At 56.3% G+C, this 26,092-nt stretch overlaps 2 protein-coding genes across 3 annotated transcripts in view; one reads left to right on the top strand and one right to left on the bottom strand.

Annotated features, from left to right (window-relative positions):
• The window catches only part of TNRC18 (trinucleotide repeat containing 18), a 54,640-nt gene extending 42,453 nt beyond the window's left edge, over window positions 1-12,187 (top strand). Inside the window, 13 exon segments of the mRNA XM_075718258.1 lie at window positions 405-644; window positions 3,017-3,459; window positions 4,294-4,458; window positions 5,309-5,450; window positions 5,919-6,036; window positions 6,319-6,394; window positions 6,775-6,883; window positions 7,827-7,943; window positions 8,211-8,375; window positions 8,937-10,231; window positions 10,579-10,815; window positions 11,293-11,367; window positions 11,917-12,187. Of these exon segments, the coding sequence (XP_075574373.1) occupies window positions 405-644; window positions 3,017-3,459; window positions 4,294-4,458; window positions 5,309-5,450; window positions 5,919-6,036; window positions 6,319-6,394; window positions 6,775-6,883; window positions 7,827-7,943; window positions 8,211-8,375; window positions 8,937-10,231; window positions 10,579-10,815; window positions 11,293-11,367; window positions 11,917-12,123 (3,389 nt within the window). The 3' untranslated portion in view covers window positions 12,124-12,187.
• A 3,893-nt stretch (window positions 12,188-16,080) lies between these two features.
• Window positions 16,081-20,106, bottom strand: SLC29A4 (solute carrier family 29 member 4). 2 transcript variants are annotated; one of them, XM_009486034.2, is made up of 10 exons: window positions 19,947-20,106; window positions 19,137-19,268; window positions 18,910-19,023; window positions 18,701-18,792; window positions 18,122-18,191; window positions 17,459-17,724; window positions 17,229-17,349; window positions 16,813-17,000; window positions 16,298-16,538; window positions 16,081-16,223 (listed from the first exon to the last, which is right to left on the bottom strand). In XM_009486034.2, the coding sequence occupies exons 1-10, from the start codon at window positions 20,104-20,106 to the stop codon at window positions 16,081-16,083; spliced, it is 1,527 nt and encodes a 508-aa protein (XP_009484309.1). The 2 variants fall into 2 exon arrangements, with proteins under 2 accessions (XP_009484309.1, XP_009484308.1); XM_009486033.2 differs by having other exon boundaries at window positions 18,122-18,196; window positions 18,701-18,829.
• Between the last annotated feature and the right edge of the window lie 5,986 nt (window positions 20,107-26,092).

The following is a 26,092-nucleotide window of genomic DNA, read 5'->3' on the forward strand; positions in this document are numbered from 1 at the left end:
GGAAGAGGTGGTGGGCGGGAGGGGAATTCCACAGCTCTGAGGTTGGGATTTTCAAAGGAATTAAGCTTTTAATTCCTCCTGAAAGCTGCAGGGAAAGGGTGCGTGGTGTCCCTTTCGAATCTCTGCCAACACCCTGCTCTTCCCTGCCTGGCCTTTGGGTCCTCTTTGCCGTACCCTGTATTGCTGTGTCCTTCAAGGGTGGTGGTAGGCAGGGTGATACTGGCCATATGGCTGCAAAGACACGTGTGTGTCTGTGGCCAACGTCTTCTGGCTCAGCTCATGGGTGGCTCAGTGCTACTTAGGTGAGCACAGAGCAGCAGGAGAGTTACCGGTTTGGGGTGGAAATGTGGCTGATGCACAACTCCGTGAGATTTGTAATGGGCTCCCTCTTTTCTGCGTGCTAGATTCTAGCTCAGAGGAAGAGGAAGAGGACGATGAAGAGGAAGAGGAGGAAGCAGAGGACTACGGGACAGACGGCACTGACAGGCTTTCATCGCCTGCCCTTGACGAGAGTGGCCTGGGCCTTCTAGCAAGGTTTGCCGCCAGCGCGATGCCCAGCCCCATCGTTCCCCCTCCACTTTCCATCATCCAGCTGGAGGCCAAGCAGAAGGCAAAGAAGAAGGAGGAGCGGCAGAGCCTGATGGGTGAGTTGTGTGGTTAGGGTTGGTGCCATGGGGGCAAGGTAGAAGGTTCAGGAGGTCCTACTGTGCTGCAAGAGAGTAGGTTGTTACCCAGACAGTGTCTTGCCCTTTCTTTGCTTTTGGTTGCTTGGTCCTGATGCTGAAGGTGGGGGGAATCGCCTGGCAAGAAAACAAGAACCAGTCACGGGTATGGCAGGTTTAGCAGCTGCAGCCATGGCTTCCTAGGGGCAGTTGCCTGTGGCTTTCTCAAAGTTTCCTCTTTTCCTACCTGGCGAATCCTGAACAGTCATGCTGCAGAGGCAAGCAGTGGGATACTGTGTCCCCTTGGACAGAGTGCTGAAGGCAGTGAAGTGCTGTTACATTTTAGGGAAGGAAGCATGTGCTAAATGCAGCTGATCTTAGATACCAAAGAGAAACAGAGACACCCAAGCAGAAGAAAAACCCCTTCAATCAGCCCATCCCATCAGCTTCCTCATAGAAACTGGTCAGCGAGACTTGAAACAAGCATTCCTTCCTCTGCTCATGTGCTTGCAGTGCCAGACCCTGTGTTTCTGTCCCTATCTCTGTCTCAGTTTCAGTGTGTTACACATCATTGGCAGTTTCATTTCTTCCCCTCCCCATGCCCTGCTGCACAAGTGCCCATTGGTGACATCGTTCCTGGTCAGACAGATCTATATGGGCTCCATTTATAAATTCTCTATTAATATTTATTAAGTGATAATGGAATTTATAGCATGCTTCAGAATGGAAAATGATGTCTTCCTTGGGAGCCCGGCTTGTTTTAGCACTGTTTCCATGCTATATTAGGCTTTTGCCAACTTGTTCCAACAGCCTCTGTTAAGAATTTATCATCTTGTAACCTGCCCTCCTTGAAACTGGAAGCATCTAGAAATTGTCTCATGCGGCAGTGAGAGAGAAGGGGTGTTGTAATTTCCAATAGGTTTTTCATTTTGAGCCTTGCCAGCTTTGGTTTTGACAGGCTTGCTCTTTTCCTGCTCACGCTGGGGCTGTCTCGGGGGAAGAGGTTTGGCTAGAAGATAAGAGGAGGTTCCTGCAGACTGAATTTACCCAGGAAAGTGAGCATATTTGAGAGAGAAGGACTGAGAGAAGATGCTCTCCATGCTTGTGCCTCGTACGTTTTCATTTACCCACGTGAATGTTGTTCGGTCCTGTATGTTCTTTCTGCAAGCAGTGGTTATCACAGCAGGGGCCATTCACTGTTGGGCTTGAGAAGAGATTCTGCCAAGCGAGGCCTGATTTCAGACCTTGTTGGTCTGAAGGCAGAGTCACACAAACAAGAGTGCAGAGGGGGCAGATCCGCAGCAGGTTGGAGGAGGCTACAAGAGAGACAGACCTTTGACTGATACTCTTTTTTGGAGAGGGAGAAGCAGCTTCTGCTGATGTTTCTGCACATCTTCAGAGGTGCTGTGCCGTCCCGTGAGGTCCAGTGCCCTGGGAAATAAATGGATTTAGAAAATCTGGGCTGAGTCTCTTGTTCCTACATAGACTTACTGTATGACCTTGAGCAAGTTTCTTCCTGGCTGTTTGTATCCCTCTGACAGCACAGCGCCTGTGCAGCCACAATGCTTTGTCTACCCTCCTGCCCATGTTGCTGGGTGTGTAGGTGCTGCCTCAGTTTCCTTTCTGCCCCTGGAAAAGTATGGTCTTGCTCTGCTGTATCAGGTTCTGGGGAACACACTGAAGGTGGTGAACATCTTGGCATTACTGCAATATTTCAGGCCTCTGGGTACTGCGGTGCCTGCGATGCTGAGCAGAGGCCAATGTCAGGGGATTTCCATTTGCCACAGACAAAAGATCATTTACCTCTCTTGACTTTAAGGCAATTACCTGAGCCAATAAAAAGATCTGTGGTGTCTGATGGCCAATGGGAAAAAATAAGCTTGAAAACTGGGTTTATTCAGTTCGTCAAAGAGAACATTCTCCTGAAACAAAGGTGAGGCTGGAGAAGACTCCCACCAGGAGGGGAGGACGGCTCAGTGTGTGGGGTTCGTGCTTTGCTTCAACTGAAGAACTGCTTTCTGTGGAGGGGCAAATGTTAGAGGATTTTTTGTCTTACGAGCTTCCCTGTGTGGGATTTTGGTTGTGGGATAAAATAGAGGCAAGGAACATACTGACCTGTACTGCCTGAATGGGTGGACTCTGGTTTGGGGCAGGGGAGACTTATTTTCAGGGAAATCAGTGTTTTATGGGGTGGAAATGCAGATCTGAGGGATGTGAGGATTGGAAAAGGGGAGCATTCAGGGCTCCGTTGAACGGGCACAGCATCTCCCATGGACCCCAAAAGCTTCCAGCAGGACGTGGACCCTCTTGACTCAGCCAGGGCTTTGACTGATGGTTAAATCCTTTGCATGTAGGGACGGAGTTTGAATACACCGACTCAGAGAGTGAGATCAAGATCAGGAAGAAGTCGCCTTCAGGGCTGCTGCGGGGAAAGAAGGGGCCACTGGAAGCAAGCAGCATCCCGCCAAACCAGGCCCCCAGCAGCCTCGACTCCGGATCTGGGAGCGCTGACAAGGCCAAGCTTGGGTCTGAGAAAGGCCGCAAGCTGAAGAAATTCAAGTCCCCCAAGGACTTGAGCTTTGAGTTTGGGCTGGAGGCCAGTGATGACGACCTGTGGAACCGGCGCCGGAGTGAGCGGATCTTCCTCCATGACGCCACCATGTCCTCGGCCATGCTGACTCCTGCGACGCCTGCCAGCTCCACTCCTGTCTCCAAGCCTGGGCGCTGTGGCAAGGGGGCACCCATGAGCCCCAAAAAGGAGGGCAGCAAGGGGAAGGAGAGGAAGGAGCTAAGCAAGGTGAGGAGTGCGCTGGTAGAATTGGTGTGGGACCCTTGGGAGCTGAGGGTTGAGGGGAGGGTGATTAACTCTGCTAGGGCAGAGGAGAGTTGAGTCCTGTCTCAGCAGTTGCCCCAGCACTGTTTGGCTGCCCCTTGTCACCCCTGCCAGCCCCACGTACGCCCAGAGGAGCTGTCAGGCTTGGATCTGACTCGCAGGGAGTAAAAGCCTGTTGAGTTTGAACAGGGCAGGTTACTTGTCCCTCCATGTCCCAAATCCATCCTGCTTGGATTGGCCAGAGTGGGCAATCCTGCATTAAAACATCTGTGAAATCTCTCTCCCGCTCTCTGCACGACCTTATCTGCTTGCTGAGCTGTGGCCCCCATGCTGGCCTTTGAGGCTGTTCACCTTTTATATGGTGTCTTCTGAGGGCTGTCCCTGGCTGGTGGTGGCAGTGATCTCTGGGTTGTTGGCTCTTCATCTTAGATGAAAGCTCAGCTCCCTCTGGCTCCGGTTCAGTTCATGGCAGCATTACGGAGGAGCACTGATCGTGGGGAGAGTTAGACGAGTTAGTTGTGACATGAGGCCAGCTGGGATCTTCTCGGAGCTCTTTGGGGGAGGGTTTGATGGGCAGGAATTGTTCTCCAGGGTAATGAAAAGATCTTCCCAAAACGTATGAAGCCTGAAAGCAGAGCTGGGAGATGTAGGACGTGGTGCGGTCAGTGAACTAAACTGCTGGCTGAATGTCATCCTACCTGTGCACAGACTGCTTTGCTCCACCTTTCCCCTCTCCCTGGGCGCAGATCTTTACCAGTCATCTCTTTACTGATGGGAGTGTTTTCTTTTTATTTTTAGCAGCGGAAGAAGGGTAAAGAAACACCCTGCTGCTCCTCCTCCTCGTCCATGTCTCCTCCTGGCATCCCTAGCTCGCCATCTGATGTTCGTGTCAGCCTGGCGAATGCCCTGGGCTCCACCAAGAAGAGCAAAGCCAAAGTGAAAGCCAAGGAGGTGAAAAAAGAGGTGAGGGGCTGGTTCTGGTCTGGGTGAACTGGAGGGTGGCTGGCAGACCCCTGCTCTTTTCCTGGGCTTTTGCAGTGTGAGGGAGGGAAAAGAGACGTGCGGGTTTTGCTGGGTGTGTTACAGGCAAAGTGCTGGTTTGAGAAGCCTAAAATCCAAGGAAGACTATCAGGTAGTACCTGCTACTACCATCTGGTGTTTGTTTGCCTTCATCCCCCAAATTAATGAGCAGGCAGGATTTTCTCTAAGGCTGCCACGGGATGGAGGAAGAACCTTCATGGATAGCGAGGACCAAGGAGGTGGTGATGGAGTTGCCTTGCTCAGCACTGGGTGAGCCAGGTCACAACTGGTTTCTGCTCCATTACTGTAGCCTGTCTTCTCTCATAACGCACATTACTACATCTTCTCACATGATTTCTGAGTGTAATGCTTATGATCTGTGTGTAACAGCAAGAAACGGATTGTGGGGCTTTGAGAAGAAATAGGAGCAGTGTCTGCTGCCTGTTCAGTGAAGACAGGGTCTCAGGAACACTGTGCAGAGAGATGGTGAATGCAGAGCAAAGCTACAGCATCTCTCCTAACCTCCAGGAATGAGATGTGGCTAGGATGTGTGACATAGCTTTTGGTCAGCTGTCAATGTTGCTTGGGGATAAACCCAGCGAAACAAAGGTCTTTGTTCAACCAAAAAGCAAGTTTAGCTACACCCACCTAACTCTCTGTGTGATTAATGTCGCTGAGGATGGAGACAAGTTTGTCCCAATATCCTCAGGTTATTTGTTGCTGGAGGAAGGTGAGATGGGATCAGACTGTTGCCTGTTGTCATCCAGCTGACGTGCTGCTTGCTCTCCTGCAGAACCGAGGGAAAGGAGGAGCTGTCAGCAAACTCATGGAGAGCATGGCAGCAGAGGAGGATTTTGAACCCAACCAAGACAGCAGCTTCTCAGAGGATGAGAACATCCCACTGAGCATGCTGGTCGAGCGACCGCCCACACCAGGTAAAGGCAGGAGGGGCTGGGGGGATAATTGTGCAGGTAGAGGAGCTGGGCAAGTTTCCCAGGGCTGCTCAGAGGAGGACTGTGCTGCTTTCTCACGTTCCTCCATCCAAAGCCATGAGTCCTTGGGGTGGAGATACCACTTCTCCAGTCAATTTGGCTTGCCAAAAACAAGCCTCATCAGAGTGGCCCACTGTGACATCTAGATGAAGCCCAGTCTCTGAGCTGCTCTATTTTCATTTACTGGTATATTATTATTACCTAGAGGGGGGGACTTTTTATTATTACCAAGAGGGCAAAGTTTTCCTCCGCCAGGAGCTAGCCAGAGAGAGCGAGCCCTTTCTGCAAAGGGCTTACTGGCCTTTTCCTACGGGAGAGTGGTGCTGGGAGTATGAGGTTTCCTTCGCCCCTTGCTGTCGCTTTTTCATGTACGGTGCTCTGTAATCCCCATCTTGCTCCAACACCTCACAGCTCCCCGCTCCTGCATAATTGACAAAGATGAGCTGAAAGATGGTCTGCGTGTCCTCATCCCTATGGATGACAAGCTGCTCTATGCCGGGCACGTCAAGACGGTACATTCTCCGGACATGTGAGTTGAGGGGCTGCTGTGTCCACCCGGGCTCTGCCAGTGAATGGGGATGTGGCTGATGCAGGGATCGGTTTGGGGGTTGTGTAGAGCTGGCTGGAGAAAGACTGACAGAGTCTGGCAGGGAGGGAAGGAGAGTTCACTCTCGTTTATCAGCACTAAGGAAAATCCAATTACCTCATTAAATGATCTCAAATAAACTGGTGGTAGGGCTCAGAGGGAGGTGTTAGCTGATTGGGGTGATGTCTTCCACGTGCCATGTCTGACCGGGCTGTTGTGTTTCAGATACCGTGTGGTGGTGGAAGGCGAGAGGGGAAACCGTCCCCACATTTACTGCCTGGAGCAGCTCTTGCAGGAAGCGGTATGTGAGGCCAAAGGGTGCCTGTCCTTGGTGCGTGAGCCCTGTTTTGGGGTAGAGGAGGCTAGCTGGAAGCCTCCTCCTCCCCCAGCTGGGGCTGCAGGGATGCCCTGGTCCTGCCTCCGTGGCCAGTCTGGGCAGAGCTTCCCTTGGTGAGGGTCGCTGCCTCGTGGCTGAGCTCCCCCACTGGCAGTGGGCACTAAGCCTGTATGCCAGCAGGAGTAGTTCTTCACGCTGCCCTGTGAGCAGACAGGAGGCCATTTCCCAGCGGGGAAACTGTCCCTTGACTTATTCAGAGCTGCTTTGCTACACGCCAGGTGTGGTGGGATGGTCTGTGCTGGTGCCAAGAACGTCAGTAATCGCCTTCCTCTTGCCCCAAGCAGATCATCGATGTGAAACCACCTTCAGTGCGATTCTTGCCCGAGGGCACGAGGATTGCAGCCTACTGGAGCCAGCAGTACCGCTGCCTCTACCCAGGGACAGTTGTCCGAGGTAAGGCCACCCTGGCTTCTCTGCGCTGTGAACCAGGGATGTCTCAGTTCTGTGTGTCCTGAGGGATGTCAAGCTTGTCTGGGGAAGCCCTGAGGTCTGCTGTGAGTGTCCTGGAGGTCAGAGCCTGGCCCGTTCCCCTCCGCCGGGTCATGCCCAACTCAGTCATGATGCTGTTTTAGTAACATCCTGTTGGTCCAGGAGATGTGCTCTTGTAGGAAGAGGTCTGAGCAATTTAGGAGCTGAAAATATCAGGGAAATTCAACACACTTCAAAAAGTCAGAATTAACTCCAGGCACCAAAGATTTCTGAGGTTGTAGAGGATTCTAAATCACCTGCATGCTCATAGCTTTGCCTCTGACACATCAACTCCCCCATCTGGTCCCATTAAAAAGCCGGTGAAGAGCCCTGGACAATTCTACTATGGCTGGTCTTGCTTTTGGGCTCTTGGTCACACTACGTGTGTATAAGGGAAGAATTACTTACGAGTTACAGACCAGCAATGCTGATGCAAGAAGAGAGGGTGGGAACACAGTTTATTTCTCTTGGAGAGACAGTGAAAAGCAGCAGCTTGTGATTGCTGAGAGTAGTTAAAAAATGCAGGTCAAAAAAAAAGAAAGACACTGCAGTGAAAACAGAGAAGTGAATTTTTGCAAGAATGGAGGTAAACAGGGGAAAGAGGTGGGAAGTCAAACTGGAACAGTTGTTACGTTCTGGAGCAGTGCTGCTGACTGGGAAGCTTTATGCTGGGTGGGCTGGTTTAGTATTATCAGGGACTTTCTGTTGCAGAGCAAGCCTTTTGTGCTCTCCCTGCACAGCCTAGGAAAGGTGGGGATGGGATGCTTTGGAGCTGGTGCAGGCTCCCTGTCTTCCCCCACTTCCCTGACAAGGGGTTTGTACTCTGATGTTTGTCCCTAATCCCATCTTCTGCTCCCCCAACCCACAGGAGCCCTGGATCTGGAGGAAGATGGTGATCTCATCACAGTAGAGTTTGATGATGGGGACACGGGACGTATCCCGCTGTCTCACATTCGGCTTCTCCCACCTGACTACAAGATCCAGTGTGAGTCTTGCTGTTCAGTTTTTTGCATGACACTTCCCACTATGAAATGTAGGGAGTTTCAGGCCACCCGCCTCTGAGATTTTGGGACGAGTTCACAGACTTTCAGTCACAAAGATTGCACCATCAGTTATGGACATGTAGAGCTGGGTGGGATGTAACCCACAGGGAAGAAGGCCCAGCCCCTATTGCAGAATTGGTAGGGATATGTTCCCTGATTCGCATCTCTGTTTTATGTGTTTATTTGACCATCTCTTTGACCTATTCCAGGTGCTGAGCCTTCCCCAGCCCTTCTGGTGCCCAGCACCAAGCGCCGTAGCCGTAAATCCAGCAAAGACACTGGAGAAGGAAAAGAGGGAGCTACACTGGGGTCAGAGGAGCCTGTGTCAAAGGGCAAAGGGCGAGGGAGAAAGCCAAACATCAAGGCAAAAGCTGGTAGGTTGTCACCACTGCCAGACCTGCAGTTGAGAGAGTCCTTGCACAGTTCCCCGCCACTCTCCCCAAGTTAGTGCTGTTGCTTGGGACAAGATTTGGAGGGGAATGGATGCACTGCTTGAGTGCAGAGCATCCATACATCAGCTCGCCCTGCCGTGGCTACGGTTTGCAGGAGGCTGGCTCAGAAGCTGGCCTGCGCTGTGAGAGCCTCCTTCTGTCAGTCAGTGCTGCAGAGCAGTGTCCCTTTTTCAGCTGAGCATCTCAGCAGCCATCAGTAGGGCCAGAGGTGCAGGACGTCTGCAGTTTGGTTCCCCTGCGATTGTAGCAGTGTCTCTGGGCATTGCGCATCAGCTGCTCACAGGCGCTGGCATCAGGCCAGGCTGCTTAGTAAGGCTGTTCAGTGAGCAGTGAGGACCTGTGCCCCTTCGGGGATGCCTAAGCAGTCAGGAACAAGCCCCCCTTGGCCAGAGACCATTCAGCATTGGTGTCTGGTTATGTCTGAGCTAATGGTGCCCATCTGGATGGATACCATCATGCCTTTGTGTTTCTTCCCCTCTGCAGAAGAGGCCGCCTTGCCAGAAGAAAAAGATCAGGTTGAGTCTTCACCTGTTACCTCTTCAGTCCCAGAGAAGCCAGCCTGCTTGGGCAAGACAAGCATGAAGGGGTCACGAAAATCGCAACCGCTGCCAACTGGAGGCTCTCCTGCCCCCCCAGAGGAAAAGCGGTCAAAAGCCAGCAAAATGAAGATCTCCACTAAGCTGCATAGCCCCCCGCAACCCACTTACCAGCCTACTGTGTTTGGCAGCATCCTCGGCACGGAGCCCTACAGCGACCTCCCGGGGACGCTGGCGGCCTTCGGCTCCAGCGATGCTTCGGCATCGAAAGCCAAGGCCAAGAAAGGGCGGCCCACGGAAGAGACGCAGGAGTTTGGCACCATGGTCAAGGCTCAGAGGAAGCATGACAACGAAATCCTGATCAAGCTGGACCATGAGGGTGTGATGTCTCCAAAGACAAAGAAGATGAAGGAGGCGATGAGGATGCTGGAGGACTCAAGCCTGGCCAGTCGCAGAGACGGCAAGAGTCTCTTGGGGCTGGGCTATTCCCCTGCAGTGGGCACAGAGGGCAAGCAGAAATCTTCCCGAGCCAAAGCAGCTGAGGGAGACCCTTCCCCTGCCAGCTTCGGAGGAAAGTTTGATGGCTCAGCGGAGAGCCTCACTGCTTCGAAGGACCAGGAAGAAAAGGCAGCAGCTCCAGCAGCTGTGGAGGAGTCTGAGAGCAACAGCAGCGACAGCAGCTCAGAGTCAGAGGGAGAAGAAGAGGCTGAGAAGAACCGAGGGGAAGCCCAGGACAGCAGCTCAGCCAGCTCAAGAGCATCCACCCCTCTTTCTTCCTCCAACTCCTCCTCCTCTTCCTCTTCTAGCAGCAGCTCCTCTTCCTCCTCCTCTTCATCTTCTTCTTCGGCCTCATCGACCTCTTCTTCATCGAGCTCCAGCTCTTCTTCCTCCTCCACTACGGATGAAGACTCCTCCTGTAGCTCTGATGATGAAGTAGCTGAGGCCCAGCCAAGTTCCTCAGTGCAGCAAACCCTCCCACCCAAGCAAACCAAGCAGGCAGGGAAATCCCGCGCGTCCTCCCACCCCCAGAGCCAGAAACAGCCGGCGCAGCAGCCGGTGCAACAGCCGGCACCACAGCAGAGCGGCAACAAGAGCAGGCCCAAAAAGCGCGAGGGCATCCACCTGCCCACCACCAAGGAGCTGGCCAAGCGCCAGCGACTGCCGTCGGTGGAGAACAGGCCCAAGATCGCTGCTTTCCTCCCCGCGCGCCAGCTGTGGAAGTGGTTTGGGAAACCCACACAGGTAAACAGAGCCTCTCCCACCGCTCCACAGCGCTCCGTGCTGGCATTTGCCTTGTGGTGCCTCTTACCCGTGCCCTTTCCCTTCTCCTGGGGTGGTGAAACTCCGCTGGCATAGTGTGTCCCTGGCCAAGGTCTCCAGTTTGTGAGGAGATTGGGGTTGGCCTTCACTGTGTCTGGGGGAGCCATCCTGCATGGCGCATCCCTCTGCCCCGTTTCCTGGGGGAATGCCTGTGGATGCTGTGGCTCTGCTGACAGCGAAGGGTGGGATGCAGGACAGGGCAAGCAGTGGTCGGTGGGGGAAGCCTGGGCAATCCCTGGCTGCTCACCAGTGTGATCCTCTCTTGGCAGAGACGAGGAATGAAAGGGAAGGCCAGGAAGCTCTTCTACAAGGCCATCGTCCGGGGCAAGGAGATAATCCGCATCGGAGATTGTGCGGTCTTCCTCTCAGCCGGCCGCCCCAACCTGCCCTACATTGGCCGGATCCAGAGCATGTGGGAGTCGTGGGGGAACAACATGGTGGTCCGAGTTAAATGGTTTTATCACCCGGAAGAAACCAACCCTGGGAAGAAACTCAATGAAGGCAAGGTAGGCTGGTCTCCTTTGCTGAGAGGGCTGCAAAGCCGCTTGTTCTCTTTCATTTCCAAGGATGAGGAAAACACCCATGGGCCCAGTTTGTAACTGGTACCATAATGGCAGTGGACCCATCCTTCCATGTTGTGGGGGCTGCCTGTGGTGTGGACAAGCCTGGTGTTTACCCCTTGAGCAGAGGAAGGGTGGGTTTTATTGTACTAGGAAATAAAGACACTTGTGCCAGTCCAAAAAGAGCGTCAAGAGCCAGATCAAGACTTTATAGTGTAAGAATGATGGGCCTGGTGCTCAGAAACACTGAATTTTGCACACGTGTGCAGTGTGGTTTACAGTAGGCTCTTAATATTTACTACCAGTGGCTGTGGACAGGGATTGAGGTTGTAAACACACATGTGGTGGGCAGGAGTTGAAAGCATGGAAAAACAACTAATTCACCTGCTTTTCATTTCTCTTTTCTCTTCCTCTTGGGCACAGCGCTGGGATCAAAAATCTGGCAGGAGTCTGTCCACAGCTTTGCAGGCATCCAACCAGAGGAAGGACTTTATGGAGGTTGGTGAGGTTGGGGGAGGTTTGGGAGGGGATGCTGGGGATGCCGTAACAAATACTGCTGGGAAAATGCCCCCCGAGCTTCCCTGGCTCTTGCTTTTTGCCTCAGCTGCGGAGTCCGCAGTGCCCTGGACTCTGGATGGGTGTTTCTGGAGGGTGGGAGTAGCTGCAGCTTCTGGGTGTTGGGAGGAACAGAGGGCTGGTATCCAGCACCCGTCTTTGCATTTGCATCCTTGAAGTGAGGAAGACAAACTCCCAGCCTCTGTATTTCCCTGTCCGTGTGGTCAGCAGCCACGGCATTCCCATCGGTGGGAGCTGAGTGAGAGCAAGAGCTCGGGTTTGGTGCGCTGGGCGGATCGTGTCCACGCTGCCCATGCCCCGTGCACATTCCCAGGGCTGGCAGTGGGGATGAGCAGGGAGTTCTTGAGGGTGAGCACAAGCCCTGACCAGTTGTGGATGTTTTTCTTACATATTGAAGACCATACTGTAAGTGGTGTGAGATCTAACTGCTCCTTTTCTTTCCGTCTCCCTCCTTCCGTTCCTGTAATGCAGCGAGCCCTCTACCAGTCCTCTCACGTGGATGAAAACGATGTCCAGACCATCTCACACAAGTGTCTTGTTGTTGGTCTGGATCAATATGAGCAGATGCTAAAGACGAAGAAATACCAAGACAGTGAGGACCTCTACTACCTTGCAGGGACCTATGAGCCCACTACGGGCATGATCTTCAACACCGACGGGGTCCCTGTCATCTGCTGACCGCCCAGGGGACATGTGCCACCCCCTGGGAAGGGACGGGACAAACCTGAGGACGTGCCTGTTCAGACGACATGATTGTTTCTTTCAATGCTCATGACTTCTGTGTCACACTACAGACAGGAGAGCGCGAGAGACACGAGGAGGAAGGAGAGGGCTGAAGAATGGGGTTGGGGAAACAGTTACAGGACTGAGGAAGATGCTGTTGGGGGGTGGTGGTGGTGCTTGAACCCCAAGGCTCTTCTGGAAGTGGCTTTAAGTAAGGTGACACTTGACCACTTCTCCCTTCCTCCTTTTGGTCCAGGAAAGCACATGGGTCTCGTGATCATTTCACCAGCGGGACCCCCCGGCAGGAGGGATCCCTTTTGTGTCATTTACCCCATCAGTAACTCAGAAGCCGCCTGTATGTGGAAGGACACCCGCTAGCCTTCCACGTACGCTCCTCTCCGTCCTTATATTCCCTTTCCTGCTTAGTTTCGCATGACCCTTTAGGAAGGACAGGGTGAAAGAGAAAGGAGATGAGTCTCTCTCAGCGCCTCGTCTCGATCCTCTCGGCGCCTTTTTGCGGTTCCCTTTCCCTGGAGGCCCCTGGCTGGCAGTGTGGAGCACGAAGGGGCAGAGCTGGCCCCGGCATGGAGATGGCAGAAGAGTTCCTCTGGACTGGGAGGAGCTGGGTGGAAGACGAGCCAACGTCCAGTCTGGGATGCTGCCTTCCCACTGCCTCGAACAAACAGTCTGAACCCACCTTCCCTATCCCTCCGCATCCCTCCTGCCCTGGAAAGGCGCCGGAGGGAGCAAGCGCATGGCCAGGGGGTGACACTTGGCGAACAAAGAGCTCGTCTTGGAGTGCACAGTGAAGGGGAGCAGGAAGTGACTGAGAAAAGCTGCTGCTCAGTGCCTGGAGCAAAGGAGACCACAGGCCGCTGGATTTTGGCATCCCTCTCCCAGCTTTACCCCCCATGCTTTGCCTGAGCAGAGATGTGGAGCTGCTGGGAGCCCCTTGCCCCTCATTTGAAGGAAATGGGGATAAAAGCGTGAAGCCCGGCTGTGCCTGCCTACGGTGTTTCCACAGCCAGAGCCCCGCTGCCACCTTGGGCTCGGGGAGGGGACCCTTCAGCTTGCTCCGTCCAGCCGGCCAACCTCCCAAAGGCTCCCAGGGAGCCGCCACCATCGCCTTCTCCCTCCCTCTGCGGAGCTGACCCACCGTCCCGCTCCCGCTGGGCACACGCCGGACCCGTGGCATCACCGCTGCCGCACCAGAGCTGCACCCAGCCGGAGGGGACGCCGGAGGAGAACCACGCAACGATGCAACATCCTTGCACTTAAAACAAAACAAACAAAAAAAAAACCTCCAAGAGACGCACTGATCTTTGCAACTACCGACTCGCACTACAGATTGCTAGGACGCGGAGCGGGGCCCGGCTCGGCCGGGAGTGACGGCCCAGGCTCCGGTGGGGAGACGCTTAAGACAAGGACAGATTGGAAACTATCCGCCCTGGTACGGGCTGCGTACCAGAGACTGGAGGCCGGGGCTCAGGGGAGAGGGACGCCCCTGCGAAGTTACCCCTCGTCCTTTAAACGAACCACATGGTGCTGAGCTCGTACCATCTCCACCCCGGGCCCCCCGGCGCCTCGGCGCGGCGGATAGCGACGGTTCTAGCCTGTACAGTTTTAATGTACCAAAAGACTCTTTAGCCCTCCTGTATTATAAGTCTTTAAATGGATTCAACTTTTTAATTATAAATATAAATATAAATATATATATATAAATATAAACTTTTTAAAACTGTGAAAAAAATTATGAAATTATAAAAAAAAAAAGAAACAACGACAGAAATGAACACAGTCTGACGTTTAGAATATTATTTTTTATTTCCTGTTGGATTGTGATTGTAAATGATCTGGGAACAGGCACACCCCCCACGCTCAAAGTGTACTGTACTTCTAGAAGCAAATTGTGTGAGCATATTTTAAAGAGCGAGAGAGAGAGCGCGCGAGAGAGATTTTATGCTAATGTTAAATAGAAAGCACTTAAAACCCACTGCCTTCTATGGAACACAAGGATATTTCAGACAATCGAGAGGAAAGGAGAGCCAGGTTTTTGTCTTTTTTTTTTGTTTTGTTTTGTTTATGTTTTGTTTAAAACAATTTTTTTGGCATTCTGTTTGTTGGAGAACTCCGTGTGATCTTTTTTCATAAAAAAAAAAAAAATTAATTGAAAAAAAGCAACCCAACAAAGCATCTTTCTTTTGTCTCGCTTGTCCTGACTGCAGGGTTTTTCTCCCCTTGGTGGCAATGGTCGCTTTTTGGCTTAGCCCCTGCCTCGTGTTTGGGGAAAGACCCAACCCAGGCGCCCCGTGGCTCTTTGGGGACCCCCCGTCTGTCCGACAGTGCCCCTGCGGGGTGGCACTGACGGATGGGGTGGGACCCTGGGATGCAGGGGGGTCTCTGCTCACTGGGGCCGGAGGGGCAGGAGCTGCGAGTTCTTCCCCTACAGCCACGGTGACTGCTGTACCTCGAGCCTTGCGGGGACGCTGCATTGAGGATGAAACGCTGGAGCAAAAAAACCCCTTTTTGGTGTGAGCTGCACATCAACCAGCCAGGAGCTCGGTGGGACGAGCCCCTCCGGTGCTTCTGGGGCTGGGTCGGGGGTGCCAAGCCTGGCGCTCGCCGCCTCCTGCTCCCATTGCTTCCAGCCCTTGGGCTTCGCTTCCTTGGGAGGTGGCACCCGCTGACTCCTGGCACAACGAGGTGCAGCCGGTCCCAAAAGCATCAGCCTCTGGTGTTGGCACCTTCTCCAGATGGTTCCTGCTCTGCTCACCCCCTTCCCTCTTCTGCTCGCTGCCCGCAAATGTGTTGCGCTTCAGCAGCAGTTTGCAGGCTGGCAGGGGTTTGATGGGACCCAGTGACACATCCAGCTGCCCCAGGTGACAGAGGGAACCCTGGAGATGGGGAGCAGCACAAGGGGCACCCCGAAGCCCATGGGATGGGCAGCAGGCATCACCCCCTGCGTATTTGCCAGCTCAGCCCATCACCAGCAGCCGAGTGCCTGCAGTGCCAGTGCCAGCAGCATGGCTAACAACCAGGCATTGTTACAAAGACTTTTAATCTGGCGTCAGCTTCATTTATGTCCCTTACAATAAATCCTGAAGCTCATCGGTGGCCTGCAGGCAGCAGCCACAGCGCTGTGGGCTCAAGACCCCTCCTCAGGGCATCAAGATTTCCCCTCTGCCCCATTGCAGCCCAAGGGGAGGAAGGTGATGGGGCAGACCCACAGCCTGGGGTGGGGGAGGCAAGACCCTGCCTCTCTTGCAGTTGGAGGGGGGCAAAAAAAAAGACACAACCAAAAAAAAAAAAAAAAATGTTGGGTTTGTTTTTTTTCCAGCCAGCAGAAGTGAATTGGGTCTTTCACACAGCCATTGGCGTGTTTGGGGAGGGATCGTAATTTCAAGCCATTCTTGGTGAAAACCTGCAGCACTGTCAATGAAAGCCGAGACCCACCTTTCCAGAGCCACCAGGGCCTGAAGCAGAGTTTCCTTCCTCTCTTGTTCCGCCTCTTCCTCACCAGCCCTCTGTCACCCTCCTCCCCAGTGCTGGTCCTATTCCCTTTGGGATTTGGCAGTATTTTCTTCCTCCTGGCAATGGCTTAGCTCAAACAGGAGAAGACCTCCCCCTCCCCACCGGAGAGCTGCACATGGCTGATGGGGAGCCCCTCCAAGAGCAACGGGACCGTCCCCCGGGGTGGGGGTAATGTCACTCCAAGAAGTGGCCCTGGCTGGGCAGCACAGGCCATTTTGGGATGTCACGGCCCCACGCCAACAGGATGCCTGTCCCTGTCCACCCTGGGGCAGCTTTCTGGTGCCGGGCTCCCTCCCCAAGGAGGGACATGGGCCAAGCGGGGCGGTGGGGACCATGGTGGGAAGCAGGTCCCATCTTGTCCCCGTCGCCCCGCCGCAGAGCTCAGTACCCCGACGTAAAGGAGCTGTTGGAGGTTTCAGTGTAGAAACAGGTACTGTGGGACATACTGGTGAGGCTGTAGGCAAAATATGCCACGGCCGAGCCCAGCGTCAAGCCCGTCATGTAGGACACGGTCATGGTGTTCCCTGCGGGAAGGAACACGGGGTGTCAGGGCGCTCTGGCCACCCCGCATGGGGTCCCCAGGAGGGCTTGGTCCTACCTGCCAGCTCCCGCTGCTCAGGGCTCACTTTCCCAGCGGCCAGGATCATGGGGACGCTGCCAAAATAGCCGTTGGTGATGCCCATGAGGAGAGAGAAGATGCAGGGCCAGGCAGGGTGGCCAAAGGTTGGCCTCCCGTTGGGGTAGACGCACATGATGAAGAGGGGGATGAAGACCACACGGAGACAGGAATAGATGAGGAGGTGGGTCCCTCTCCAGTCGTAGGGCAGGGCAGCCAGGATCTGCAGCGAAGGGCAGAGATCACGCTGTGGTGGCTGGGGACGGCAACATGGTGCCCAAAATGGGGCAGCAAGGAGAAGATGAGATGGTGGCAAGACCATCTGCTGCAGGAGCCCAACCTCAGCCATGCCGGTGAGCAACCTCACACTAGTTAGATACCCATGGGGTGGAGATGACCCTTGGTGGAGCCAGGCGGCTTTGAAAGAGGACACAAAAAGGAGGCATGGTGGAAGGGATGCATCTGCCCCACCGCATCGGAGTTGGTCTCTCTCCTACCTTGCCAACGAAGTCGGAGAGGTTGAAGATGGCCATGATGAGGATGGGGAGCCATTCCCCCAGTGTGCAGTTGTGGATCTCTGATTCCAGCCCGGGAAAGAGGCACAGTGTGATGAAGTAGGTCATGGCGATGGAGAGCATGTAGGCCCAGATGAGCCGGGACACGACGTAGCGGTGGAGCAGCATGTCTGGCAGGTACAGGTAGCACGGCTCAGCCAAAACTCACAGCTATACCCTTGCAGAGCCTGAAAGGCTTGCCTGCACCCCAACAGTGGCTTCCAAAGATGTGATTGCCCCATGTTTTTGGGTGTGTTGAGAAAGGATGTCCCTTCCCCAAAGCCCTAGGCCACTGATTGCTCCTGCCCCACAAAATGCTGCAAAATTGGCTTGCCCCCTCCCCTGAGCCCACCACCCACCTCTGAAACTGGGCCAGCTCCTCTTGATTTTGGGCTGAGGGACGTCAAAGCGCATGTAGGTGCCGCTGCCAGCCAGCTCAGCTTCGGGGCCTGGGCTACCCTGCGGGGAGCTCGGCTGCCCCTGCAGCTGGTTCTCCTGCGTTGGGGAGAGAGGGGACACCAGTGGGGTGCTGAGCTCTGGTGGGGAGAGGGACCCCAGGGGGCACCAAGGAAACCAGCCCTTGGCTTACGAATCGGACGCCCTCGGCGGTGACATCGTGGTGGACGCGGTAGCCTGTCCCATGGTCACCGGTCCCCCGGGGCTCGGGGAGACCCTTGCAGGAGCAGGCGGTGTAGTAGCGGACGAAGCGGGTGCGCTTCACCAGGAGGTGGAGGATGAAGCACGTCAGCTCCATGCCGATGGAGATGAAGAAGAAGATGACCGTGTTCTCCTTCTCGTCTGACAGCAGCAGCTTGGTGAAGATGCGGCTGAGTGAGATGATGACCCCAGCGGTGCCTGGTGGCACGGGAGAGCTGTTGGCACCGGGTCCTGCCAAGCCTCTTGGCTTGGGGACCCCTGGCAGCCCCCCACCATATGGAGGTGACGCCTCAAGGTGTGGAGTAGCTACAAGCAGTGATTTTTTGGGGCAGAGGAGCCAGCTCCTGGCAGACACCCCCACCCCAGCTTGACGTGGCAGTGCAGCGGGTCTTGCAAGTGATTTACAAACCCTTAAGCACCCTGGTTTGCTGGGGAGCACCCTGGGGTGTCCCTGATCTGCTGACAACCTGGCCAGGCTGTGCTGGGGACAGCAGGGCCCCAGGTGTGACTCACCGGGGCCACGGGAGACAGTAGAGGAGGGTCCCCCCCAAGCGAGCCCGCACGGTCGAACGCGGATGCAGATGCAGGTACTTACTCTCGCCCGTCATCACCCCCTGCGTGTAGCGCTTGGGCAGCAGCCCCGTGTAGCCGTAGAAGCTGGATTGCTGCACTTCAGGAGAGATGTGCCGAGGGGAAAAGGAGGGATTATTGCTGCAGCTGAAATGCCAGGTAGGGGGAAGAAACCCCCGTGGGGGCCCACATTCCGTGCCACCCAGGAGCTGCACCCTTCCTGAACAGCTAGTGCAGTGCCCAAAGCCTTCTTGTCCCAAAAACAGGGAAGCTTTTTGCCCTCCCTGGATGCCCCACCATGGCTGTTCCCACCAAGAGTGGCCACCAGGTGCATGGGCTTGGGAAGCCACCATAGCGGCCCAAATGGCAAAGCCATCGTGGTGTTGGGGACTGATGCACGGTTTGGTGCTGGTGCCCCGGTCCAGTTCCGTGGTGCCCGGACAGAGGTGGAGGGGCCAGAGCAGGGACGCGACGCAAGGGTCAGCTTATAGGGATCAGAGCAAGATGTTGTCCCAGGAGACCATGGTTCTTGGGGATGGGGATGTTCTCCCACCCCTATCTGAAGGGCGGTGCTTGCCCCAGCCGCAGCCGCTGTCCCGCATACCTGTGCAGCCAAAGGCCACCACCCCAACGGCGACCAGGTTGATGGCATAGGCTTGCCTGCGGGTGAAGAGCTCCAACCAGACATCGCAGATGCTGACGAAGAGCAGGGGCCCCAGGGCGAAGAGGTAGCCTGCGGGTGGGAGACAGAGGTGGGTGGTGGGGGGCAACGTGGGGCCGGTGCTGCTGGGGGCTGTGGGGACCCCCACTCACCCACGGAGATCCGGGTGTGCAAGCTCAGCAGCTCCACCAGCGCGTTGTTGAGGATGACGGCCACCAAGGCCACCAGGATGTAGGTGAGGCTCATGTCGAAGACGATGGAGGTCCCTGCGGAGAGGCAGGTGATGGGCGGTGGTGGGGGTCCAGCTCCCCTGGAAGCGGGGCTGAGCTCCCCCCAGGTTTGGGGTGGCTGGAAAGTGCTGCAGCTGTCGGAGACCTACCTGGGTATTTATGGTGCAGGTAGTCCACATCAGTGATAAAGCTGTTGTACGGCAGAAGAAATCCCACCCCGGCCAGCAGCATGGCAAAGTAAATCCCATGGTATCGATCCTGGGGCTCGGGATCCTCAGCAACTGCCCCAAAAGGGGAAAGAAAGAGAAAAAGACGTGACAGTGGCACTGCTGCACCCATGGAACCTGCAGCAGACCCCATCTGTGGGGCGACGAATGGTGCTTCCACGTTCTTTACGACAAATGAGGGGTGGTACCCACAGCAAGCAGTCCAGCGCCCCACAACTCTCATGAATAAGCATCTCCAGCCCTGAGAAACCCCTAAATAAAGGCATTTCAATGAGAAACCCAGGAGGCAGGAAAACACCTGGGCTTTGGGGGCTGATGAGTTTTAATAGCAGCCAAATAACCTGAGAGCCAGGCAGTGTAGGTAACAGCCAAAGCCAAGGGGTTGGAGGGGTGTGCAGGTGGACAGGGATGCTCCGGAATGGGGAGCAGGGCTGGGGTAAATCCCAGGGGCATCCCTGAGCCCTGCAAGGGAAAGGGTGAAGCTGCAGGCTGGGGGTGAGCCGGGCAGGAGAGCCAGGGCATGAACCCTCAACTCCTTGCCAATCTGCAGAGACTGCTGCCACGGGATGCTGTGCAGCTCACATGGGTACAAACAGGTCCAAAAAAAAAGGCATTAGGTGATTTTTGTGGCATTTCAGGCCATTTGTAGCTATTAAACCTGTCCCAGGAAGCTCCTAAATGGGTGGGAAACCCAGCTCCTGGATGTGGAGCTGGGGCCGTGCCTGTCCTCACCCGGCTCCATGAAGGTGAGGACGCCCTTGGCCTGGCTGCCCCTCTGCAGCTCGTCCTCCTCCAGCTGGTAGCTGTCGAAGCTGAAGCTCATCACCACGTTGCCCTCCGGCGTCCCCGCCGGGCTCAGCTCCTTGAAGCGCTCGGCTCCCACCGAGCCCATCGTGGCCGACCTGGGAGGGAGAGCAGTGACAGCCCCGGGGCCCAGCTCCTGTGCCCCCCGGGGATCGTCCCCCGGGTGATGCCAGGGGTCTGCAAGGGATGGATGGCACGTGGCTGGCCCTGAGTTTTCGTCACCCCACTGTACCACTGCAGCTCCTATGTTTTTTCCGCCTGGAAAGAGGCTTTCCCCGAGCAGAGTGGGGGCCCTTCATGCACTGAGCAGGAGTTTGGATTTGGGGCACAGCACTCGCCTCGGGCCGGCTTAACACCTCACTGCGATGCTGGCAATGCCAAATGCCGCTGCGCTTTCCAAAAGCAATTAGAGAAATTAATGGGTGAAAACCACTCATGGAGGGCGGCTGCTGGGGAAGATCCCGGCTGCCTCGGGAAGCCCTGGCTCTCTGCAGGCAGCACACGCTTACTCTGCTTTATGCCCTTTTTCAGCATCGCTGCCACCCGAGGCTGGGGCAGAGCCACCGGCCTGGGCAGCCACGCTCCCGCAGCCTTTTCAGGGAGAGGATGGAATGCGCCCCAGCTTTTAAGGTGAGCGTTTTGGATCTGCTTCTCCGAGGGGCCGTGGCGCACAGCGGGGAGATGCTCAGAGAGCTGCCGGAGAGAGCCCAGCAGCACGCCCGAGAGGTTCCGCACGAAATGCATCCCAAAATGTGCTCCCAAAACACCTGGCATCCCCCCAGCCACACTACCAGAGCCACCCAAAACACGGTTCATCCCTCTGCGGCCATCCCAGCCCAGGCCCTGGGGAGCAGCCCGGGGGCCGCTCTGTATTACCGGCGCCAGTCGCTAGATGCCAGCCTGCCCCTGCGCCCGCTGCCCGTGGACCACCCAGCCGGCCGGGGGGGCCAAAAATCTCCTCCAAGGCAGCAGCTGAGGCGGGCAAGGGAAGCAAAATCAATTACAGTGATTTCCCTGGTCTCCCTGCCAGACGTGGCATTTGCAGGAGCGGAGAGGTTTTCCAGCATCTCCCCGGCTGCCAGGGTGGGTCGGGTGCTGGGGCACCCCAGGGTCCCTGGCAAATGTGGGGTGCCCACGGACCCTGCAAGCACAATCCTAGGGCCTAAAATGCATCTGCTCGCTGCAGGGACTGGTGGCACAGAGCAGCGCTGCCACGGCCCCGAGCTAGGTTGGGGTCCCCACCCTGCATCACACCGGGGTGGGCCCCAAGACCCCCCCATCCCGGAGCACCGTGGGCAGGACAACCCAGCGGGGCACGTTTTGGCTGGGGACGCCGCTCCTTCGCATTGCTTATGGAGGATCTGGCTGTGATTCCCTCCACCGAGCACCCTCCTGTGCCTAATGCTACCCTAGCAGTAAAACCCAACGGGAAGCATCTCCCAGGATGCCGGGAAAGCCTGTTGCAGGTTTTTTCCATAGCAGAGATCCCAGCTGGCGAACACGCTGGCTGGAAACGCCCCGTTACCTACTGTGGCCCAAACTTCTTGCTGCCGCGGGGCCGGGAGCAGAGTGGGATGCACCGCACCGCCACGGTGCCGGACCAGCCCTCCAGCACCCATCCGCCTCGCCCGTTCCGAGCATCCCTATGCCGCCGTAAATCAGATTTTCCCCTCCCTTCGGATTTATACCCGTCTACGCGGAGGGGACTCGGGCCTTGCCGCTGCTCTGGCCGCAGGGTGGGAGCGGAGGGGGTCCTCCATCGCGCCAGGGGCGGGAGGTCTCACCCAGGGACAGGGCACCCGCAGGGCCAGGCAGAGCGGGGGACCCCAACCCCGCCGCACCCCGGTGCCGGGGGACCCCCGGGGCGCCGCAGACCCACCCCATCAGGGCAGAGAAGCGATTTTTTTTGGTGCTCTGCCGAACGGGTCCCCCGACATCTCGGAAGGAGCGAAGTTGCCCTGAACGGGGGCGGGGGGGGGTCAATACCCCCCCGTCCCCGGGCTGAAGGAGAAGCTCCTCGCTGGAGGCAGCGGGGGGGACGCCGGCGCCGGGGGGGGATGCTCGGGAGCCGGGGAGCGCAGGGGGCTCGGCGGAGGCCGCTCCCCGCCCCTCGCCCCCCGCAGCCGGGCGGTCCCGGCCGTGCCCAACAGGTCGGCGGCTCTTACCTCCCTCCGCCGCGGCGGCTCTGCGGCACCGGCGCTGCGCCCGCCCCGCTCAGCCCCGCCGGCCGCCGGCCCCCGGCCCCGCCATGCCGGAGCCTCCCGCGGGGAGGGGGCGCGGAGCGGGGGGGCCGCAGCCAGTGCGGCGGCTGCCAGCCAGCAGCGGAGGCGGCCCCGGCCCCGGCCCTGCCTCCCGCCCGCGTCCCCCCCTCCCCCGCACTCCGCCCCCGCTCCCCGCACCGGCCGCCCCGAGCCCCCGGGGGCCGCGGGAAGGGTTTCCCGGTGAAGAGAGCGCCTTCGTACCCCTCTCTATAGGTACCCCTATAGGTACCGCCTATTATACTGCCTATAGGTACTGCCTATAGGTACCGCCTATAGTACTGCCTATTGGCACCGCCTATAGGTACCGCCTTTAGGTACCACCTATAGGTACTGCCTATAGGTACTGCCTATAGGTACCGCCTATAGTACTGCCTATTGGTACTGCCTATAAGTACCGCCTTTAGGTACCACCTATAGGTACTGCCTATTGGTACCACCTATAGGTACTGCCTATAGGTACTGCCTATTATACTGCCTATAGGTACCACCTATAGTTCTGCCTATTGGTACCACCTATAGGTACTGCCTATTGGTACCACCTATAAGTACTGCCTATAGGTACTGCCTATTATACTGCCTATAGGTACCGCCTATAGTACCGCCTATAGGTACCCGCCTTTAGGTACCACCTATAGGTACTGCCTATAGGTACCACCTATAGGTACTGCCTATTATACTGCCTATAGGTACCGCCCATAGTACCGCCTATAGGTACTTCCTATAGCACTGCCTGTAGGTACCTCTATAGGTACCACCTTTAGGTACTGCCTTTAGGTACTGCCTATAGGTACCACCTATAGGTACCACCTATAGGTACTGCCTACTATACTACCTATAGGTACTGCCTATAGTACTGCCTATAGGTACCTCCTTTAGGTACTGCCTATGGGTACCACCTTTAGGTACTGCCTGTAGGCACTGCCTATAGGTACTTCCTATAGCACTGCCTATAGGTACTGCCTACAGTATTTCCTACTGCCTAAAGGTGCCGCCTATAGTACCTTCCCACCCTGCAAATGGTTTTGGCATAAGAGGGGGCAACAGGGTCAGCGTGAGCTGGCCCATGGAGGGATGTACAGATAGAACGGATGGATGGACAGCCAGAAGAATAGATGGATGGACAGAAGGACGAATGGATGGACAGATAGGTGGACAGACAGAAGAGTAGGTGTATGGACAGAAGGATGGATGGATGGACAGAAGGATGGTTGGATGGATGGACGGATGGATGGATGGATTGCAGCTCTGGCTAGCAGAACACAGCAATCCCCCCAGCTTTTTGGAGAACGAGTGTGTGTGGGGTCTCTGCTCCCCAGCATCACCAGGGGGTGCAAGCAGAGACGGAAGGGACCCAACAGCATGGGGGACGTCTGTCCAGGGCGAGGCTGCGTGTCCCCGAGGAGGGGGATGCCACGGGTGCCCCCACCTGTCCGAGCAGGGTGAGCCGGCCAAGGCTGCGGGCGACATCGCGGGGGTTTGATGCTCTCGGGTTTTTCTTGCCGGAGCAGCAAAGCACGGGGCAGGGGAGGGGGACAGCAGGTGCCCCCTCCCACTGAGCTGGGTGAGAGCCCTGGGGGGGACCAGCCCTTGCTGGGCCCTCCCCACCCAGAGCATGGGAGGAAGGCGGCAGTGGGAAGGAGGAGAGGTACCATCCCTGCCCACACGCCGCGGCTGCAACGCGCCGGGCTGTGAATTACAATCTTCTCGCCGTCGATAAATGCTGCGTTGTATAAATCAGCGCGGGGCCAGCGGGATGCGCTGCCGCCGCTCACGCCACAGGAAATTAGAGACAAAACCGGCTGCGCCTCCTCAGCCGCCCTTCTGCCGGGAGCAAGGCTGAGCAAAGGGGCTCCCGCAAATTCATCGCAGGGAGGAAAACAGGCCAGGTGGAAATTTCCATCTTTTCTCCTTGGCTGAAATAGCCCGAGTTTGGCTCAGAGCAGCCCAGCCTGCTGCGCCGAGCTCTGCCCGGAGCCAGGGGCTCAGCTTTCCCTGCTCCTCCCTTGGCTGAGCACCTGCAAAGCTCAGTGCACTAGTACAAGGGGGTTTTTTTTTGGGGGGGCTGCTTGTTTGGGCTGGGTTCGTTCAGCTCTAATTTGGTAGTGCCAGGTTTACAAGAAGACATTGTAAAATCTCAAAGCAGCTCACTCCTCTTGGGTTACGCCTCTGTGCCCTACACCAGACCCCGTCACTGCCTGCCAGGCACCTTGGAAATTTAAGAAAAGGGGGTGACTGTGGGGGGGGTTCCCCGGCTGCGCCTGCTGCTGTTTGGCACCCAGACGGTGTGAGTGCTCTCCAAAAAGAGCAGGATGAGCTGAAGCATATGTGTGCTTGCTTTTTCACGGCTTGCCGGCGAGGCCCCGCTGCCTTGGTGCTCGCCAGGCAGCATTACTCACTGCCTTCTGCAGGGATTCTCCCCATGAGCTGGTTCTCCCCATCCCGAAGCCCCAGGTACAGAGCCAGCGGGGGGGGTCCTGTAAAAGCAACGAGCTCAGGGGAGCATCTCAGCTCCCAAATGCACTTGGTGCTCCCCGAGCCGCGGGGAGATGCTGCAACCAAACACATTGTGGCAAATAGCACGCCCCTGACTTTTACCGTCCTGTCTAAAATCACACAATCTCTTGAACCCCATTTTGGGGGACAAGGGTGGTCCCTTTCTGCTATTTCTGCTATGGTTGCAACAGGGCTGTGCTGGGGTACCCAAAGAAACTGCTGCGGCTTGGAGGGCTATGGGGGACCATGGGGACATGAATCCATCAGGGTGGACTTCTCCGAGTGCTTTTTTTTCCTGCTATCCCCATCCTGAAGGCAGTGTTAGACCCAAACGACACCATCCACCCTCCCAAAGTGCCCCCCCAAGCATGGGCAGGCTGAGCTGCCTCTGCCCAACAGGGGCATGGGGAGGGGTCCCATGAGCTGAGCTGAGCTTTCCCTGAGTTTTCCTGGGCTCTTCAATTTTTTAAGCTGGCCCTGAATAATTCAGCTTTGATGTAGCTGGCTTGAGGTTGGTGAGCTTGGATGCTCCTTGGGTTTCTGCTTGACCCACTTTAACAGCCAGGAAAACCTGCCAGCCGTGACGGTCCGAGCGCGCCGGGGCGAAGCTGGCCCAGACACCCTGGTTCCCATGGCAGGAGGGACATTTCGCACACACAGCCCCATCCCGGGGTCCCCCCCTGCACCCTTACATCCAGCAACATGGCCCACAGAGCATCCCTCCCCCAAACCGCAGCTATTTAGAGGTATTTTTGCCTTCTCGCCTTTTCCTGCGTCTCCCCGCTGTCCCATGGCTCCCGGCACGAGCGGGTGCATCCCGGCAGCATTTGCCGGATTATGAGAAGGGATTTGCTCGGCTCCGTGAACAAGGTAACACCCTGCAGCTGCCTCGCCACGGCTCCTTGCTATTCAGAGCCTCACCTCGCTTTCCTGGAGCCTGGTCGAACACTGATTAATCCCACCGGGTGGAATAAGACGCTGCTGATTCATTTGTCCCAGAGACATTGGATTAGGATGGTCTCCAGAAATCCCCTGTATTGTGTTTTTTTCTTGCCCTTCCAGCGGAGTCAGGGTTTATTAATCATTGCTGTTGCAGAGGTGAGAAGAAGGAAAGACCTTTCAGGTGTCTGCATCCCACCGCACTGCCAAACCCCACGGCTTTACACCCTTGGGGACTGTGGGAAGCAGCTGGCCCTGCTGTCCCCATCCCTGGGGGCACAGCCATGAGCTGGCCCTTGGTTGAGGAGCGGCAAAACCCAGCTCCTTAGCCAAACCTTAGCCAGGGCACCCCGCGCTTTCCGTGCCCAACGCCGTGTCCCC

Source organism: Pelecanus crispus, chromosome 11 (genome assembly GCF_030463565.1).
Source record: "Pelecanus crispus isolate bPelCri1 chromosome 11, bPelCri1.pri, whole genome shotgun sequence".
Taxonomy (NCBI): Eukaryota; Metazoa; Chordata; class Aves; order Pelecaniformes; family Pelecanidae; genus Pelecanus; species Pelecanus crispus.

What these genes read in the sequence shown, in the direction of transcription:
- SLC29A4 (XM_009486033.2), bottom strand. Translation starts at nt 20,106, where the DNA reads ATGGGCTCGGTGGGAGCCGAGCGCTTCAAGGAGCTGAGCCCGGCGGGG. An exon ending in CCTGCACCATAAATACCCAG is followed by an intron (nt 19,024 to 19,136) that starts GTAGGTCTCCGA and finishes GCCTCTCCGCAG; the next exon opens with GGACCTCCATCGTCTTCGAC. An exon ending in GGTGGCCTTTGGCTGCACAG is followed by an intron (nt 18,197 to 18,700) that starts GTATGCGGGACA and finishes TCTCTCCTGAAG; the next exon opens with TGCAGCAATCCAGCTTCTAC.